General features: G+C 37.5%; 1 protein-coding gene across 2 annotated transcripts; it reads left to right on the top strand.

The window, feature by feature from the left end:
• Positions 1-9,743: 9,743 nt before the first annotated feature.
• On the top strand, positions 9,744-17,324 carry LOC107812610 (beta-galactosidase). 2 transcript variants are annotated; one of them, XM_075220036.1, is made up of 20 exons: positions 9,744-9,802; positions 10,077-10,149; positions 10,410-10,505; positions 10,601-10,713; positions 10,826-10,892; positions 11,635-11,727; positions 11,849-11,992; positions 13,217-13,305; positions 13,401-13,506; positions 13,821-13,908; positions 14,024-14,142; positions 14,235-14,399; positions 14,507-14,682; positions 15,143-15,252; positions 15,372-15,481; positions 15,587-15,697; positions 16,016-16,126; positions 16,229-16,434; positions 16,533-16,654; positions 16,955-17,324. In XM_075220036.1, the coding sequence occupies exons 3-19, from the start codon at positions 10,410-10,412 to the stop codon at positions 16,639-16,641; spliced, it is 2,013 nt and encodes a 670-aa protein (XP_075076137.1). In that variant the 5' UTR covers positions 9,744-9,802; positions 10,077-10,149; the 3' UTR covers positions 16,642-16,654; positions 16,955-17,324. The 2 variants fall into 2 exon arrangements, with proteins under 2 accessions (XP_075076137.1, XP_016493241.2); XM_016637755.2 differs by lacking the exon at positions 9,744-9,802 and having other exon boundaries at positions 9,837-10,149.
• Positions 17,325-18,747: the final 1,423 nt, after the last annotated feature.

The raw sequence follows: 18,747 nt of genomic DNA, 5'->3' as shown, positions 1-18,747 counted from the left end.
CCGCCTTGCTCTCTAAGGTGGTCATCTTCTTTTTTAGACCGGCAATGATTTTTTCATAATCTTTCCTCGCCTGCTATAAGTGCTGTGTGCGCTCTATTGTTCTTTTTGCCCATTGTGCCTGGAGTTGTGCTATGGTACCCTCAGATTTCTTCAAATCATTCTGGCACTCACTGATTTCTTTTTTCAACCCTTTTATTAACCGCTCATCCGATCGGCTCCTTTGTTGGTTGTAAGCATTTATCCTTACTTGTCGGATTTGGGCTTTCAGCGCCTCATTTTCTTGGGCCAATTTGTTCTTTTCTCCTTCATCTGTGTCAACTTGCAGACTATTTTCAAATTCCAGGTCTCTAGTCTGTTTCCTTAGCTTGCCTATTTCCGCCCTGTAACTCTCTTCTTTAGCCAACCAATCCCACTGTTCTTGCGACGCCTGGACGAACTCCTGGAGATGGGGTCTTTTGGCCGATCTCCCAAACTCGATTTCTCTTCTAAACCAAGCACGGTATCCTGGCAAAACTTCACCTTTGGATCGATCACGTACACATGTATTGGCAGTTAAGTATTGACATTCGCTCCAAATTTGACGGACTGTCGCTTCATGAAATTGTCCGTTGGGCCCGATCTCAACTACTTGGCCGCTAAGATCTTTATCTTTCGGAACTATTTGACATCTCTCCAACTGCCTCAAAACTCGATATGGGGCATAGGGTTGGATACTCCTGAGCCCCATCAAAAGTAAATGGGGTCCGGTGGCTGGCATATATACGATTTCATCCACAGGTAGCCATCCAAATGTCCACTCTATTTGACTCGCAATGACAGAACGGAGACGCGCTGTCCACTTTGTGACCCCTTCTGGTAAGCTGATTCCGTCAACCCTCGTAGGAAATTCCTCTATGCATGTTTTCTCCGTCGACCCATAACTCATAAATTGAGGACGACGACATAGGTGTTCGATCATCCACATCTGCAGTAACGTGTTGCACCCCTCAAAAAAGTCTCTTCCGGCTTTACAGGCTGTGAGAGCGCGGAAGATTTCAGCTACTATCATGGGTGCGAGGGTACTGTTGGCCTGAGTAAGTAAAGTGCTGACAACTCCACATACTCATGTGTCAATGTTCCCGTCTTTTCTAGGAAACACCAGGAGTCCCAAAAAGGCTACCATGAATGCAAAACACCTATGTTCTTCCCACTTAAGGCGATTTCCTTTGCTACAGATTTTGTTTTCCGGCTTGTTGAACCCCCCTATGTGGCCATATCTGTTGTATATAAACCGCAAAGTACAAAAACCTGCTGCCAAGTCTGGATTGTGGACCCCCTGCTTATTTTCAAAGAGTCTAGGAACCTTTATACAGCTACGGCCCTTGGAGCAATCAGGTACTGGTGTCTCAGAGGAACCTTGGGACCTCCGATGTATCCGGATATTTCTTCCAATGTTAGGGTAAGTTCAAAATCCGAGAAGTGAAATACGTTGTGAGCCGGGTCCCAGAATGCGACCAAGGCCTTTATGATATCCCCCCTAGGATTAATCTTCAGCAACCCAGTGAGGCCTCCCAGGTATAGATTGACTGTGTCGCGCCCTGATTCGCCCAAGTCATCCCACCACATGTGCAACTCCAAAGGGATCTTGTTCACAATTGTTACGTGCAAATTTTGACTTGAGCTCATTCTGCACATTTATTAGGGTGGTTAAGCAAAAATCACGATTCAATTGACTCAAAGATAACATGGACACTTTTCTCTCTTTTTCTCTTTTTATTTATTTATTTAAAATAAAACTCGATTTTGCCAATACGGCCTTCCAGCACCTCGGGGTCGAAGATTTTAAGGTTGTGTCGGCTAACCGGTGAAAGCCTAAAAAATGACCACAGGCGGCTGTTTTCGCAAAAATAGCCTTCCGACGTCCTTTTAGGGACATTCGGCTATTTCTAGCAAGAATGGCATCGCCCTAATTATTTTCAAATAAAATTTTTGTTCTTTTGGCTAATTTCGCAAAAAGTAAAGTTGGACCCGATGGAGGTTGCCTACGTATCTCATACCCTGTGGGAATCAAACTGCGTAGTTCGGGCCGATAAAACAAACTTCTTTTGAAAACCAGACTCTTTTAATTGGCATATAAAACTATTTTTTTTTGTCCTTTCCTTTTTTTTCTTTTTTCTTTTTTTCATTTTCTCAAAAATTCGGCAGAGTTTCGACACTATTTGGACATTGTTTTTTTTTAAAACAGGCGATTAACTCTCTTTAACCCTCGTACTGCTATTTCTCTTTCCTCAAAATATTCAGAAGTCGGTCAGCATGCAAGTCCGAAGCAAATAAATGCACAAGTAGCAAGTAAGATGCATCAGGATGGTCTTTTTCATTTTTGGTACACCTGTCCTAGACAGACCCAACCCCTGTGTTGAGCCTCCAAAGTCAAATACACATGATGCAAACGAACGTTCCTACTAGGGATTCGGCATGAAGCTGAGTTATTCTAGGTTTATAACCTGGGTATTTGTTCTAGACTGTGTACCCTAGCGGACAACTCGAGTCGAGGAGGGGGCTACGTACCAGGAACCAAAAGGCCATCCGGCTTAGTAACTTATCCGAGCCTCTTTCTTATTTCAAGGTATGAACAGAATAGGGAGTCTCGACCAGCGAGCACATCCCCGAAGGTGAGAAGATAAGGGTTTCATAGCAGTTTATATACAATTCAGATAATATCAAAGCGGTAAAAGCAACATTTAGCACATTAGGCCCAATCATGTAAAGATCAGATAACAAACAAAGCCAATTATAACAATTATTCCAAACTCTAATTCTGAACCCTGAACAAGAGATTCTGGGTTCGATCCCCAGCAGAGTCGCCAGAGCTGTCACACCTCCTTTTGGCCCGCGCCCGTAGGGGCACAAAGGGAGTTTTTCCAATTAAAGGACAATCGAAACGGGATTTGTTGTTTAATTCAGAGTCGCTACTTGGGAGATTTATGGTGTCCCAAGTCACCGGTTTAGTCCTGAATCGAGGAAAAGAATGACTCTATTTAACAGTCAGCGAACCAGAAATCCGGATAAAGAATTCTGTTAACCCAAGAGAAGGTGTTAGGCATTCCCGAGTTCCATGGTTCTAACACGGTCGCTCAACTGTCATATTTGGCTTATTTATCTGATTTTAATACATTTTGAACATATGTACCAATTTTAACCTTGAACCGTTTTTATCATTTATTATTTAAAGAATTGCAACGTCGTGAGAATGCATCTCGAATTGCGACACATAAATGTACCCGCAATTTTCGATACATTCCAACTTCGTTGAGATTTGGATTTGGGTCACATAAATGTGAACCCGAGTTTAGGAAGATAATATTATTAAATACGCGCCTAAAGATACTAACGCATTGTTATTTTGAGAAAAGTTGTAAAGTTTGCTATGCGGCCTGTCTCGAAATCTAAGCATTTGAAATAACTATCCGTTGAGGGCCCCGCAATTTGTAATTTATTCGGCGAGGCACGCCTCACTTATTTTTAAAAGGGCTAATCAGCCACTTCTATTATTTATTATTTTTAAAGAGATTGCAACGTCGTGAGAATGCATCTCGAACTGCGCCACATAAATGTACCCGCAATTTTGATACGTTCCAACTTTGTTGAGATTTGGATTTGAGTCACATAAATGTGCACTCGAGTTTAGGGAGGTAACATTATTAAATACGCGCCTAAAGATGCTAATGCGTTATTATTTTGAGAATGCCGCGAAATTTGCTAAGACGCCATATCCCGAAACCTAAGTGTTTATCATAAGCACCTATTGAGGGCCCCGCAATTTGCAACTTATTAGGCGAGGCACGCCTCGTTTATTTTAAGGATATCCTAAAGCGACTATGGTCCTCTATTTACTTTTGTCTCTAAAGATAGAGAAAAAGGCCTAATTAATTACAAGCGTGCAATGTCCCAGCTTTTGTTGTTCGAACCAACAACTTAACGATGACGCACCTCAACGACAATGCATACCTTCATTTTAATTGACAGACATGAACTCCAAAATTCCTAAACCAATTTATCATACCCATTATCTATTACGAACTATGGGTTTTAATGAACCGATTTAATGTAAATGAGCCTTTCTTTTCCTGACTTTTAACTGATTTCAACACTAATCTACCAACAACAATTCAGGTTTTGCTTACTATCGAATTCAGAAACTGTTATTCAAACGAAGACATCCTAATACACTAGCATGATTAATGATAAAATTACTAGCGAGTAGGATGAATATTACTAGATCAGCTCATGAATTGAAATCCTATTACAAGTTCATTACCCTTTTAACCTGACATTAATCTAGATCCACCTATTACTGATGACAATCGAGTTCCTCCAAACTGATTCAACAATCTCATTTCACAAACCTATTGAACTGACTACACTTCATGCTATTCCAAGGGTTCAATTTAACAGTTCAATGTTATACAATGTTTAACAGATAACCCACCTTAAGAAACAGTTTTGATTATACACATAACTACCATCTATATAACAGGAAAACATCTAAACTACTATCAATTAAAATGCAGGCAGTCCTCAGTTGAACAATAAATGTGTTCGAACATTTCATTTCAAGCTTCAACGAGCTTACATCAATGTGGTCTAGGGTAGTGTACCTGGTATTGGAATACAAGAAGAAGAAGATCAGCAGAGTAGTATGTAACACAACAATAACAACAACAATAACCAGCAACAACCAGTAAACAGATCACCCAGTGACAGATTTGAAAACCAACAGGATTCCAGCACACTCAATGAAACAGTACCAACACAAACCAATGCAGACCAGAAATAACAACTCAAGAAACCACTTAAAACCTCAGTGAAATCCCAAAAATAACCAGCAATCAGAACAGAACCAGAATGTATTCAGAAGTGCAAAAGATGCAATGGATAGTTCTGATTTTTTTTAACACTCAAAATAGAACACTCTCAAACTACTGATCTCAGGACAAAGACACCCTGTTTTCACTCTCTAAAACTGAACTCTTTTTGATTTTAAGACCAGCCAATTTTTGCTTTTTAATTCTGAATTCTTAGTGTCAAAAATCCAGTCTAATCTTACTCTATAACTCTGACCTTTTTTCAGATTCAACCCCCCCCCCCCCCCCAATTTGTCCCAAATGACTCCTATTTATACCAAAAAAAACCGACTACTACGTGCCCTGGGAACCCTCCACTAAACAGGCCAGACCTTCTGCCCATTCCTTCTTATTTTAACAATTTACGGGCACTATCTTTTTATAACTTTTTCAGAGTGCTTCCTTTTCAGTTTTTTTTTTAAGTCTAAGACCCATGTTATTCTCTGCAGAACCATTACTGAATGTCCAGCCTGTTATTAAAATTAGTTAAGTGTGTGCAACCTGGATTTTAATCAATCCCCCCATGTTATTTCTAACTTGATCCCACCCATCAATATTTAAACAGTTAGTTTAGAGGTACCTTAATGTTACTGACAGAACACTAAGTTACTGACAGAACACTAAGTCATTTTCAGGTTTCAAGCCCAAATTACCCCCTGGGAATATGAACTACTGCCCTGTCCTAAACCTCCTAATCGGATTTCTAAGTTATAACCCTAATAACTTATTTCTAACTGATCACTAAAGTACTACAGCTATAACCAATTCACAACTAAATTCAAACAATGACTCAATCAAAATTTAAGCAGTATGAATCAAATTATTATCGGGTTATTCTAACATTCAAGACTGTAAAACTAATCGGCGACACTTATTAAATCGACTACACGACTTACAACACATACAATCAATAGCAAATAATCAGAATCGAACAGGCACAGAGGTGATTCGAGTCATATTGATAGAAATAGGGATTTATAATGAAACTTAACTAGTCGACGGAGCTCATTCGAATCGATTATATAGTTTATTATATGCTCGACCATGACCAGAAAAAGTTCGACCAAATAAAAGGTCCTTGAAGAAGGACAGAATCAATCGACAAAAAATTGAAAAATAAATAAAACTACACTAAACAAATAAACAGATATAAACAAATACAAAAATGGAACAAACAGGAAAGGAAAAATACCTCAAGAACTCGGAAATTGGACAACCCTGATTCGAACTCAGACTCGAACTCTTTGAGGTCGAACGGACCTTAATCGAGTGTTCTCAACTGAGAACACTTCGACTAAGGTCAATTAGACCCCAAATCTCCTTTAATTTGGACAGATTTTAACCTTTGGTTTTCTAGGGTTCTTGGGGGTTCGATTTGGGGTTCGAACAGTTCTGGTCTGATTCGAACCAAACCAACGGTGGTTTGGTGACGAGGGAGGTCAGGGAGATGTCTGGTATGAGTTTGGGGCCGGTTGGGGTAGTTTCAAATTTTGCTCGAATCTTCGATTGAAGATTCGAGAAACTACAGGCTGATTCGAGCAAAACGGATAAGGGATTTGGGTTGAGGGTGGTCTAATGGCTTTAGGGTGTTAATTTGGTCGCCGGCGGCATCGTTGCCGCCAAGTTTCAGGTGAAGGTGTGAGAGGGAGGCTAGGGTTTGGGCTATGGAGTTCGTCTCTGAGAGAGACGAAGATAGGGGTGTTTGGTTTGGGGGGCGGGGTATGGATTAGGAATATATAGTATGGGGGAAATGATCCTGGGCTGTTCGATCTGATGAGATCAACGGCTTGGATCCGTTCATTAATGGAAACGACGTCGTCTTGCTCACCTCGAGACCGGATTGGTCTTTGGATGGGAATGGGTCGGGGCATGGGGGCGATTTGTAGCCGTTGGATCAAATGAAATGAACGGCGTGGATCAATTGGCCTGATACGGCGTCGTTTCGGTTAGTCTGAGGGCAGGCTGGACCGTTTGATCTTGGGAGATCAATGGTTCAGATTTTGCACATCAAAACGACGTCGTTTGGGTGGTCTTGGAGACAGACCAAATTGGACCGGGTGAGGGGTGTTGAATTGGGCCTGGTTTTGGGTTGTTTTGGACGGCCCAGTTCCGATTTTGTAGGTATTTCCACTTGTTTTTGTTTTCTTTTCTTTTAATTTCTAATTAGCAAAAAATTCTACAATAAATTGTAAAACCAAAATTAACCTACAAAAATATTAATTAACACTTAACTACAATTAACACACAAAATTTAACACCAATGAGAAACAAAAATCATACAATTGTACACTAATTGATAAAAATAGAACAAATACATATTTTGGTGATTTTCTTTCTTTTAAAACCAAACTATGGTTTAATTAATTCCAAAATGTACAATTAAATCCTAAATATGCATGCAACATGTATTTTTGTATTTTTTAATTAATTAAACGAAATAAACACTCACAGACAAAATAATTATGAAAAATGTCACGCGAAATTCTTAAACTTGTACCCAAATGACATTTGTTTTATTTTTTGATTTCTTTTGGAGTAGTTTTCGTGAAGAAAAAATCACGTGCTCACATCAAGTACCTGAAAATTGTTGTGATAACTTCTATCTACAGCTTCCCTTCCTTGTTGTATTTGTCTATTTGTAGTTCTTGTAACATTGCTAGGTGTTATCCACCCTGCATTTTCCTGCTTATCCTGCATTTTTTGCTTTCCATTCTCCATCTTGTTACTTTGTATTTTGCTAGTTCCTTTTCCATCCTTATTAGCTGTTGGTTTGTTCATTTGTTCTGTTGCTCTTTCCTCCTTTTCGCCACTACCCTCCTCTGTTGGTTTAGCATCTGCAACTTGATTTTTTGTTTTACAAACATGTTCATCATGACCATACTTTCTGCATGCTTTGCACAAAGTTGGCTTCCAATCATATTGTACTTTCTGCTCCATTAGTAACCCTCGCTCATTCTTAAAAAACACTTTATCTGGTAGTTTGGTATCCATCTGAACTTCAACTAAAAGTCGTGCAAAACTTAGCCCCATCTTCTTCTCTGTGTGACTATCTACCATCAGTGGTCGACCAATTAAACTTCTAATCTTGCTCAATCCTTTAGGGCTCCAGTACTTGAAGTCCAATCCAGGTAGTTTAACCCATATATGAACAGTATACAATTCTTATTTTGTGAATTCCATATCCACATGCCAAGCTTTCACAATGAACGACTTGTTATCAAAGTGGTATATGCCACCTTGTAGTACTTCATTCCTCCCTATGATAGAATCAAATCGCACTATCACTATCCCATTTTTAGCATAGAGACCTTGTTTATGCCATGTTTTCCCTAAATTCTTCGTACATATGCATTAAGTACTGTGAACGGTGGGTGAGCTCCCAAAATATAACACACAACTGCAGTTTTTCAGTACTCAATTTCAGAGCTAATGTCCTCTGCCTCAATTTCACAAACAAGTACCTCATCATGTAATGCAGGTTCTACAAATTCAAGTTTAAATCCAGCATTAGTTACCTTTGTTATATCAAAATTATCCCATATAGATCCCCTAGCATTCAGTTCAGGTGAGGTCTCTGCTTCATCTGCCTATGACAATTTCCCGCTCTCCGCTCCTGATTCTAACAGTTTTGGTGGTGTCCTCGATGAACCCTCACCCAATTCTGTAGTCCTCGTACCTGATGAACTTATCATTGGTGAAATTTCGCTTACTTGTTCTTCAATTTCCTTTTGCTCGACTCTGCATATTACTGTTTCATTGATTTCTTCCTTTTCAAGCTGCTTTCCTGGGCTTGTACTTGTTTCCATTTCTCGTCCTTCTTCCTTTGTTGAATTTCTATGGTTTCTCGCGCCATTATCTTCTTCTGCGATGGATTCCGAGCTCTCTTCCCCATGGTGGCGCACGTTAAGCTAACATGCGCTGAGAGAGAAAACCAGAGCAGTTTATGGCATGAGATTAGCAAGGCAGTTATTGAGTAAATGAAATTAAAGCCATTAAGGTACTTCTTACCAAGTCAATATAGTATTAAAGGATAAATTTGATTAAGTATACCTCTTGTTGCTACAACAGTATCTCAACTTTAGCGCAAAAACTTTGCAATTAGTTAAGCTTTTCAAGCAATAATTTATATTTACACAATATTACCCCATTATTATTTTCCTTTCGTAAAGAAACCACAACTACTTCAATCATTTTCTTACTTTCTTTCCTTTATAAGAAACTATGCTTTTCATTTCTTTATGAGAAGAAAAAAAGGATGTATTACAAAAAGAACCAAATTAAAGGATGCTCAACCAAAAGAAGAAACAAAGTGCATCCCTTTTCATAATTGAAGTATTTTCCTTTCAAAAACAAAGTTATTCCACGTAAATAAATAAAAGTGATAGATGTTCTTTTTTTCATGTGTTAATCTTAGTGCACAAAGTTATTTAGTAATATTTATTCTAGGGAAATATCGATTCTTTTCACCAGCAGCCACCTCAGCCAAATCTCGTTGCACCGTGCTTGCGTAGTACGGTTTACATCTCATGTGTAATTTGTGAACTATTGTATATTGAGCAGGTTACCCAGTGTGCACCCGAAAGGTAGTGGCAGGAATTTTTCAAAAGAAAAAAAGCAATATAAGGTATCCTATGAAATAATTAAATTATGCGCAAGTTAATCAGGACACCATTCTTGTGAAAAAATAAATAAAATTATTGTATTTTAAAATTTATCAAAATTTAAAGCATTAAGATAAACCATTAATCGGATAATCTAAGTTGTGAGTCAAAATGTGTGCCCCACCTAAGCAGTTGTCCATTTCTCCTACTTCTTTTATAAAGCAGTTGCAACATCTCTTCCTTAACTTCCCTCGTAACCAAAACACCTTCAAAAACCTACGTGCATAGAGTTAAAACACACACACACACACACACACAGTGAGTTAAAATATTTGTATAAATATCTTTACATATTTGGTTCTCAAAGGAATCAATAGAAAATCAATAGAAAATAAGAAAGAAGAAGAAAGACAAGACAAAAGTGTCATTCTTTTTGTTGGTTTTAACGTTCCTTTTGCCTTCTTCTGTTTCTTTCTCCTCTTTTTGTTGAATGTGAAAAAATGCTAAGAACAAATGTATTATTGTTTCTGTTCTTAGTATTATGTTCATTGGTTTTTTCTTCAGTAAAAGCCACTGTTTCTTATGATGACAGAGCTATAATTATAAATGGGAGAAGAAAAATTCTTATTTCTGGTTCTATTCATTACCCAAGAAGCACTCCTGAGGTAATTATGCAGCATCATTTCATTGTTTTCATGGTTTTTTGCATAAATGGCCATGTTTTGTAATTTGGCAAATTTTTTGTTTACTTTAAATTTTTTTTTGGTTCTAAAAATCTTGTATTTACACATTTTTATGGCTTCTGAAAAATGGTCTGTCTTGCTATTTGTAATTTTTGTTCCCTTATGCTTTTTGGCTCTATAATTTTTTTTTTAAAAAAAATTCTGAAAATATTGTCAATTTGTTTTGTTATTGGTAATTTCAGATGTGGCCTGATCTTATACAAAAGGCAAAAGATGGAGGTTTAGATGTTATTGAAACTTATGTTTTTTGGAATGGGCATGAACCTTCTCCTGGAAAAGTAATTCCTTTAACTCTACTTTACTTTACTATTTTTTTTAAAGTAAAAAAAAATAATTAATCTGATCATTTTTATTTCATCTTTTGAATTTTCAGTATAATTTTGAGGGGAGATATGATCTTGTTAAGTTCGTCAAGTTGGTACAAAAAGCAGGACTTTATGTTAATCTACGTATTGGCCCTTACGTTTGTGCAGAATGGAACTTTGGGTAATTTACACAAAAAAAAAGAGAAAAAAAGAAGAAGTTATATATAAAGGATTTTGGCTTTAGTTTTTTGCCCCTGTTTTATACTCTGTTTTGTTTTTTTATTTGGTTGCAGGGGATTTCCTATTTGGCTAAAATATATTCCTGGTATGGAATTTAGAACAGACAATCAGCCTTTCAAGGTTTGATTTTTATTTTTCCTTAAGTTGTTAGAAAAAGTATATTTTTACTTAATTATATTATGTCTCACCCTTTGCACATTTGAGCTTACTTCTTTTTTATGGGCTGAACACAATAATAATAACAACAATTACGCTTCAGTCCCAAATAAGTTCGGGTCAGAGATATGAATCCTCATTCCTTTTATTTAGCTCAAAAAAAAAATACTCCATTCTCTTTAATTTATATGAACCTATTTCATTTTTAGTCCGTACAAAAAAGAATGACCATTTTCCTTATTTGGAAATAATTTACCTTTATACAAGTACTTATAGCTACACAAAATATATGTGGCTCATTTTATACCACAAGTTCAAAAGTCTTCTCTCTTTTCTTAAACTCCGTGTCCAGTCAAATAGATTCACGTATATTGAAACGGATGGAGTGTATATATATATAGCAGTAGTAGGAGGAGGAGGAGGAGTTACTATAATAATAAAAAGGGCAGCCTGGTATACAAAACATCCCGCATTCTCGCAGGGTCTGGAAAAGGATCGCACTCCACAGGTATAGTAGTAGGAGTTATAATAATAAAAAGGGCATCCTAGTCTACAAAACATCCCGCATTCTCGCAGGGTCCGAAAAAAGATTGCACTCCATGGGAATAATAATAATAATAATAATAATAATAATAATAATAATAATAATAATAGAAGTTCCCTATCAAGTCTGAACTGTCATATTGACTGGTTGACTATGATGAAGGTGGCTATGCAAGGATTTGTACAGAAAATAGTCAACATGATGAAGTCAGAAAAATTATTTGAACCTCAAGGAGGACCAATAATAATTGCCCAGGTTTGAATTATGCTCATGCCCTGTCTTTACATGATTTTGGAATTATTTTCCCCTAATTTTACTTTATCTCCTAATTCTTGATTAGTGGAAAAAAATTATAATTTGATAATTAATGCTGCAGATAGAAAATGAGTATGGACCAGTAGAATGGGAAATTGGTGCTCCTGGTAAAGCTTATACAAAATGGACAGCTCAAATGGCTGTAGGTCTTAAAACTGGAGTTCCTTGGATCATGTGTAAACAAGAGGATGCCCCTGATCCTGTGGTAAGCATTTCCCAATTTCCTCCTAATTTCAAATAATTGCATAATATTCTTGTTTTTGGGATTATTTCTCGATTTGTTCGTGTCATCCTTACGAAGGGGAGCCTTGGCGTAACTAGTAAAGTTGTCTCCATGTGATTAGGAGGTCACGGGTTCGAGCCGTGAAAATAGCTTCTTGCATAAATGCAGGGTAAGGCTACGTACAATAGACCCTTGTGGTCCGGCCCTTCCCCGGACCACGCGCATAAGAGGCAGATGTAGGTTTGTAACACCGGGTTCAACTGAACCCAGTACTTCCGACGCAAAGCATAAACTTATGTGTAAAAAATCACTAAAATTGTAGTAATAAATAGTAGGTTCGAACCCATAATTTTAAAAATACAATGGGTCCATGGCAAAAATCGTCAGGATTGAACTCATTGAGCTTAAATCCTGCATCCGCCCCTGCGTGCATAGCGGGAGTTTAGTGCATCGGGTTGTGCTTTTTGTTTGTGCCATCCTTTCATAGTGACCATGCTAATCTTCGTTGTATGTTTAGATTTACCTATCTCTGTTTGCCTGCCCCCAATTTAATGATAACGGGTCCCATAATATAGTTTTAGTAGACAAAGTTATCTTGTAATTGAGTTCAAAATTTCTAATCTTTTCTATATCAGTGATAAATATGGTGGCAACATGTAGCTACAGTTATTAGCTATGTTACTCGCAGAAGCGAATCCAGGATTTAAGTTCTATGGGTTCAATCTTTAAGTTCTTAGTATTGAACCCATTATTTTGTTTTAAATATTATGGATTCATATCTACTATTTATCGGAATTTTAGTAAATTTTTACTCATTAACTTATGCTCTGCGCCGAAAGTTATGGGTTCAGTTGAATCCGGTGTCAGAAGGCTAGCTCCGCCTTTGGTTGCTCACATCTTTTCTATATCAGTGATAAATATGGTGGCATCATCTATCTATAGTTTGTAGCTATGTTACTCGGATCCTTCAAAAATGCGGTCGAGTGTGTGTCTGATCCTTCAAAGTAACACGTATTTTAAGGATCAGACACGGATGCAGCTGTAGTTTTGGAGGATTCGAGCAACAAAGATTGTTGGAGGACTGGGTTTTAGTGACTTAGGAGGAACTTGTCAATTCTTGAAACAAATCACTGTTGCCAACTTGTTTCAAGATTTTTTTTGGATCTCTCTCTCTAGAACTCATAATTTTTTGTAATTCTGCTACAGATTGATACCTGCAATGGATTCTACTGCGAAGGTTTTCGTCCTAATAAGCCTTACAAACCAAAAATGTGGACAGAAGTCTGGACTGGCTGGTAAATTCCAAGAATGTCAAATATATGACTATACCAACTTATGTTACTGAACCACCTATTTTAGTTGCTTAATTCAACTACTCTACTATGTTTAGGTATACAAAATTTGGTGGTCCAGTTCCTCAAAGGCCAGTTGAAGACATTGCATTTTCAGTTGCAAGGTTTGTTCAGAACAATGGTTCATTCTTCAATTACTATATGGTAAGCTTGACCTTTCATTTCGTGTTACAGTTTTTGCTGTTACTTAGAATATAAACATAGAAGGGGAACCTTGACGTAACTGGTAAAGTTGTTGTCATGTGACCAAGAGGTTACGGGTTCGAGTCGCGGAAACAACCTCTTGCAGAAATACAGGGTAAGGCTGCGTACAATAGACCCTTCTAGTACGGTCCTTTCCCAGACCCATGCATAGCGAGAGCTTAGTGCACCGGGCTGCCCTTTCTTTTTTTAGAATATAAACGTAGCTATTTGTCTTTACTGATATGTTCTTGTATTTTATACTGTGGTTGCTTCAGTATCATGGAGGAACAAATTTTGGCCGAACATCTTCAGGGCTTTTCATTGCAACTAGCTATGATTATGATGCTCCTCTAGATGAATATGGTACGATATAAAACCCGATATCTTCTCACATCTGCACAACAAAAATGAATATAATGGAAAAAAATTCTGCATATTTTTCGTGCTTGTCTTGACGATTCTCTTTGTGATGTTATAGGGCTGCTGAATGAACCAAAATATGGACATTTGAGAGACTTGCATAAAGCTATTAAGCTATGTGAACCAGCTTTAGTTTCATCATATCCCACAGTGACTAAGATTGGCAATAATCAAGAGGTTAGTCTGATATAGAAAATTGTATGTTTATGGTCGAATAATCGTCTTGATTTGTCTTCTAACATTGTTTTACATTTTTGTGGCCAATACAGGCTCATGTCTATAGATCAAAATCTGGAAATTGTGCTGCATTTCTATCCAACTACGACTCAAAATATTCAGTTAAAGTCACCTTTCAAAATAAGCCATATGATCTGCCTCCTTGGTCCATCAGTATTCTTCCTGACTGCAAAACTGCTGTTTACAACACTGCAAAGGTAATAAAGGCGGCTTCAAATAAAGAAATCAATCATAATACTTTTGTCGAATATACATATGAACATTTAGAGTTAGAAGTTGTAATGTTCTCTATGTAATGCTGCAGGTTAGCTCCCGAAGCTCGAGCATAAAGATGACTTCGACGGGCAGTGGATTGTCTTGGCAGTCATACAATGAAGAAACTCCGACTGCTGATGATAGCGATACGCTTTCAGCAAACGGGTTATGGGAACAGAAAAATGTCACCAGAGATTCTTCAGACTATCTGTGGTACATGACAGAGTGAGTAACTTCCATTTTCTTACTTTTATAAATGATTTTATCTTGTTCCATCTTTACTTGACAGATCCTATATCCTCAACAGCGGAACCAGAAATTTATACGAGGGGATTCAAAAAAAAATCTAGGATGCCATAGTTGGAATTTGAACTTATGACCTAAAGCAATTTTGAACTCCTTTATATTATACTTGATTTTTTTTTTCATATCAAATGCACAATGTATTTTTTCGTGGAAGCAGCCACTAATTTTTGCATTAGAGTAGACTGTCTACATCATATCCCTAGGGATGCGGTCCTTCCCAGACCCTGTGTGAACGCGAGATGTCTTGTGCATCCAGCTGACCTTTTTTGCACAGTATAATTTTCCGACGAAGGGGGAGCGGTTTGAACCCCCTTGACACTACCTAGTTCTGCCACTAGTATATCCTGATAAATGACAATGTTGTGTTTACTTTCTCCAGTGTAAATATAGCATCTGGTGAAGGATTTCTAAAGAATGGAAAGGACCCTTATCTCACTGTTATGTCGGCCGGTCATGTCCTGCATGTCTTCATCAATGGCAAACTATCAGGTATTGAAAACTGCACTCTATTTGGTAATATAGCAAAGTGATTGTTCCTAACAAACTGCATATTTTTAAGTCTGTTCTTATCTCCTTTTTGATCTCTATAAGTTCTTGACTTGTGGTAGGGACTGTTTATGGGACATTGGACAATCCAAAACTTACGTATAGTGGCAATGTGAAACTAAGAGCTGGTATTAACAAGATTTCTCTGCTCAGTGTTTCTGTTGGTCTCCCGGTTAGTTTTGTACTTCCTGTTTCTCTGGCCCTTCAATTAGCAATGGTAACTTGAACCATTATTGTAAAATTTTATCTAACCTATGGTTTTAAATCGCCATTTCAGAACGTTGGCGTGCATTTTGATACGTGGAATGCAGGAGTTCTAGGTCCAATTACATTGAGTGGTCTCAATGAGGGGAAAAGAGACTTAACAAAACAGAGATGGTCTTACAAGGTTTGTTTACTAGTTGCTTCTGTTCTCTCCCTAAAGCTTGATTTTCATATAATTTTTTGAGGAGAGGAACCCGTGACCTATAAGTTGTCAGGGTTCAAGCCGTGGAATCAGCCATTGATGTTTGTGTCAGGGTAGGCTGTCTATATCATATCCTCTTAGGGTGCGGCTCTTCTCAGGGAACACCGAATGCTTCGTGCACTGGGCTGTCCTTTTGTTGAGGAGACGAATGAAGCTATTATGAAGCTACTCAGATGTGAGAGTAACGAACGATATATAGAGTGTTGATATCTGACTAATCTATAATTTGCTTATTTGCAGGTTGGTCTAAAAGGTGAATCATTAAGGCTTCATACATTAAGCGGGAGTTCTTCTGTTGAATGGATTAAAGGTTCACTAGTGGCTCAAAAGCAGCCATTGACTTGGTACAAGGTAAAGCTCCTATCTACATATTGACATGTTTTTATCAATTTTATGATCTTGAATAACATATTGTAGCGCGAACCACGTAATGTACGATTACACTTTTTCCAGGCTACATTTAACGCGCCCGGAGGAAATGACCCTCTAGCTTTGGACATGGCAAGTATGGGAAAAGGTGAGATATGGATAAATGGCGAAGGCGTAGGTCGCCACTGGCCTGGATATATAGCACAAGGTGACTGTGGAAAATGCAATTATGCTGGAACATTCAATGAGAAGAAATGTCAAACTAATTGTGGACAACCTTCTCAAAGATGGTAAGAGATACCCATAATTCCTACAAGATTAGAGCTAAATATGGTACTATTTAACTCCAGTTTGTTTTAAAGTAACTTTGTGGAACTGTTAATTTCAGGTACCATGTTCCAAGATCATGGCTAAAACCTAGTGGAAACCTATTGGTAGTATTTGAAGAATGGGGTGGTGATCCAACAGGAATTTCTTTGGTCAAAAGATCAAGATAAATAGCTTTAAAAGGTATGCGAATTCCTTTTTTGCATTACATTAGCAGTTAGGGAAGGGGAACCTTGGAGCAACGGTAATGTTGCCTCTGTGACCTATAAGTCATGGGTTCGAGCCGTGGAACCAGCCACTGATGCTTGCATCAAGGTAGACTGTATATATCGCACCCCTTGGGGTGCGACACTTCCCGGATCCTGCATGAACGCGAGATACTTCGTATACCGGCCTAGCCCTTTATTGGCAGTTAGCATTTACTTTCATATAAACTGTTACCATGTTTTGCTTATACTTTCCTGTTATTTTCTAATATGGCAGTAAGCTTGTTCAGTAAATATGGTGCATGAATTCCTTAGGACGGGCAGCGTTGTCCGAATATATAAAAGAAGCTAACAGTGGAGGCTATTTGCAGCTGAATAAATCATTTTGAAGTACAGATTACAGGGATATAGTTTTCAGAAAATTCCCTGTTATTTTCATAAACCAATGCTTCTGTTTAAGCATTGGTTTAGGAAGTTCTATAGAACGCTGCTGATTGGATTATGTGATTGAAGAAATTGTACAGCTTCCAAATACCAATGGCCAGTATGATTTTGTATTTAGAGTACAAATAAAGCTCATGTATATGTACAACTACTATTTGTTGATCACAAGGTTGTGAAATAATACAAGTTTCATTATAAAGGAAGCCAATTTTTCACTCTCGTCTACCTCTCTCTTTACCCTCTGTAGCTGAACTTTCTTACTTATGCGGTGAGGAGCTTACTTAGTATTGAAATCGAGTTGGCAGAAAGTACCGAAAGTTGGCTGCCCGCCCTATCATCCCGTGCCTCAACTAATTTTTTTTCTAGTAGGAAAATCTCTCTTTTGGCTTTTCTTTGTAACAGTACTACTACTATATTGTAATTTCTATAGAGCCTTGCATCATTCTTTTTCATTTTTATGTGATTCGATTAATAGTTACTATTTTTCTCAACAAACCACAAATATTAGCCATTCTGTTGCCATCATGCATCAGCTAAGCTAACACAGTTATTATCAACTATATAGTAAATCAGTTCTACCGTATGTTATTCGGACTCTCTGAAAATGTCACCGTATGTGTGTCAGATCCTCCAAAAGTTATGATATAACACTCTCAGTAGTAACTACAAATCTTATCAAAATCAAGTGTCTAAATTTGGTCAAAGTCAAATCTTAGGCAAGAGCAAATGGACTTCATTTGTTCTTGTTGCCATTATAAGTTGCTGCATTTTTTTGAATTTAGGCATCAAAATCTGAAGGGAATTGTTGGTGTCTCACATCGGCTATGGGTGAGGTGTTTGGTTTCCTCATACGTTTTCGGCAATACTCATCTCATGAGCTAACTTTTGGGGTTGAATTAGGCTCAAGATCTATTTTCAACTTGGTATCAGAGCCAAAACCACCCAATTCTTATTTCACCGATATTAGACCCCCATCTTACATTGTCTATGCTCTAGATGTCCAGTCTAATGTGTTTACGCAGATTTTGGCACACATATTATAGCAAAATATTCAAGTAATATGAATCCACAAAATATGTTAGATACAAATCCAAACAGTCTGTAAATGTGTTTATTACGCTGATTTTCGTGCGGATGCTATAGCAAAATTCTGAGTAATATGAATCCATACCCAAAGCTCAAACCCGAGACCTCTTGTTTAGGACAAAGTTATTTCGCAAGTAACTTTGCTTGTAGCATCACCAAAATTGTTAGCATCAATACATACATGGTTTTCAGAAGGGCCATTCAATTTTATTTTTTTATTTGAACCAATTAATATAAGGTCTTTACTCGGTAAAGACGTTTTGTTCTGAAAAAGACACATAAATTATTGTAAGATTTCTCTCTTTTTTGGATTTCTTTTGTCTTTATTACTTGTCAGTTTAATTTGTTGAACAACATAGATAGTTTCAATTTGCTTGTTTTATTGGTTTGTTTGTCCTTTCATATTTTAACCCTACTAAGCCAAATCAAATTTAAAAAGCCTTAAAAATAAAATTTTGGAAGTATGTTGATCATTTCTTACCAGAGCTGAAGATTAAAATTTAAAATTTAAACTTTAGAATTTCAATCATTTTTATTTAT

This window comes from Nicotiana tabacum, chromosome 8, assembly GCF_000715075.1.
Source record: "Nicotiana tabacum cultivar K326 chromosome 8, ASM71507v2, whole genome shotgun sequence".
Classification (NCBI taxonomy): Eukaryota; Viridiplantae; Streptophyta; class Magnoliopsida; order Solanales; family Solanaceae; genus Nicotiana; species Nicotiana tabacum.
This window is presented reverse-complemented; position numbering and strand designations above follow the sequence as displayed.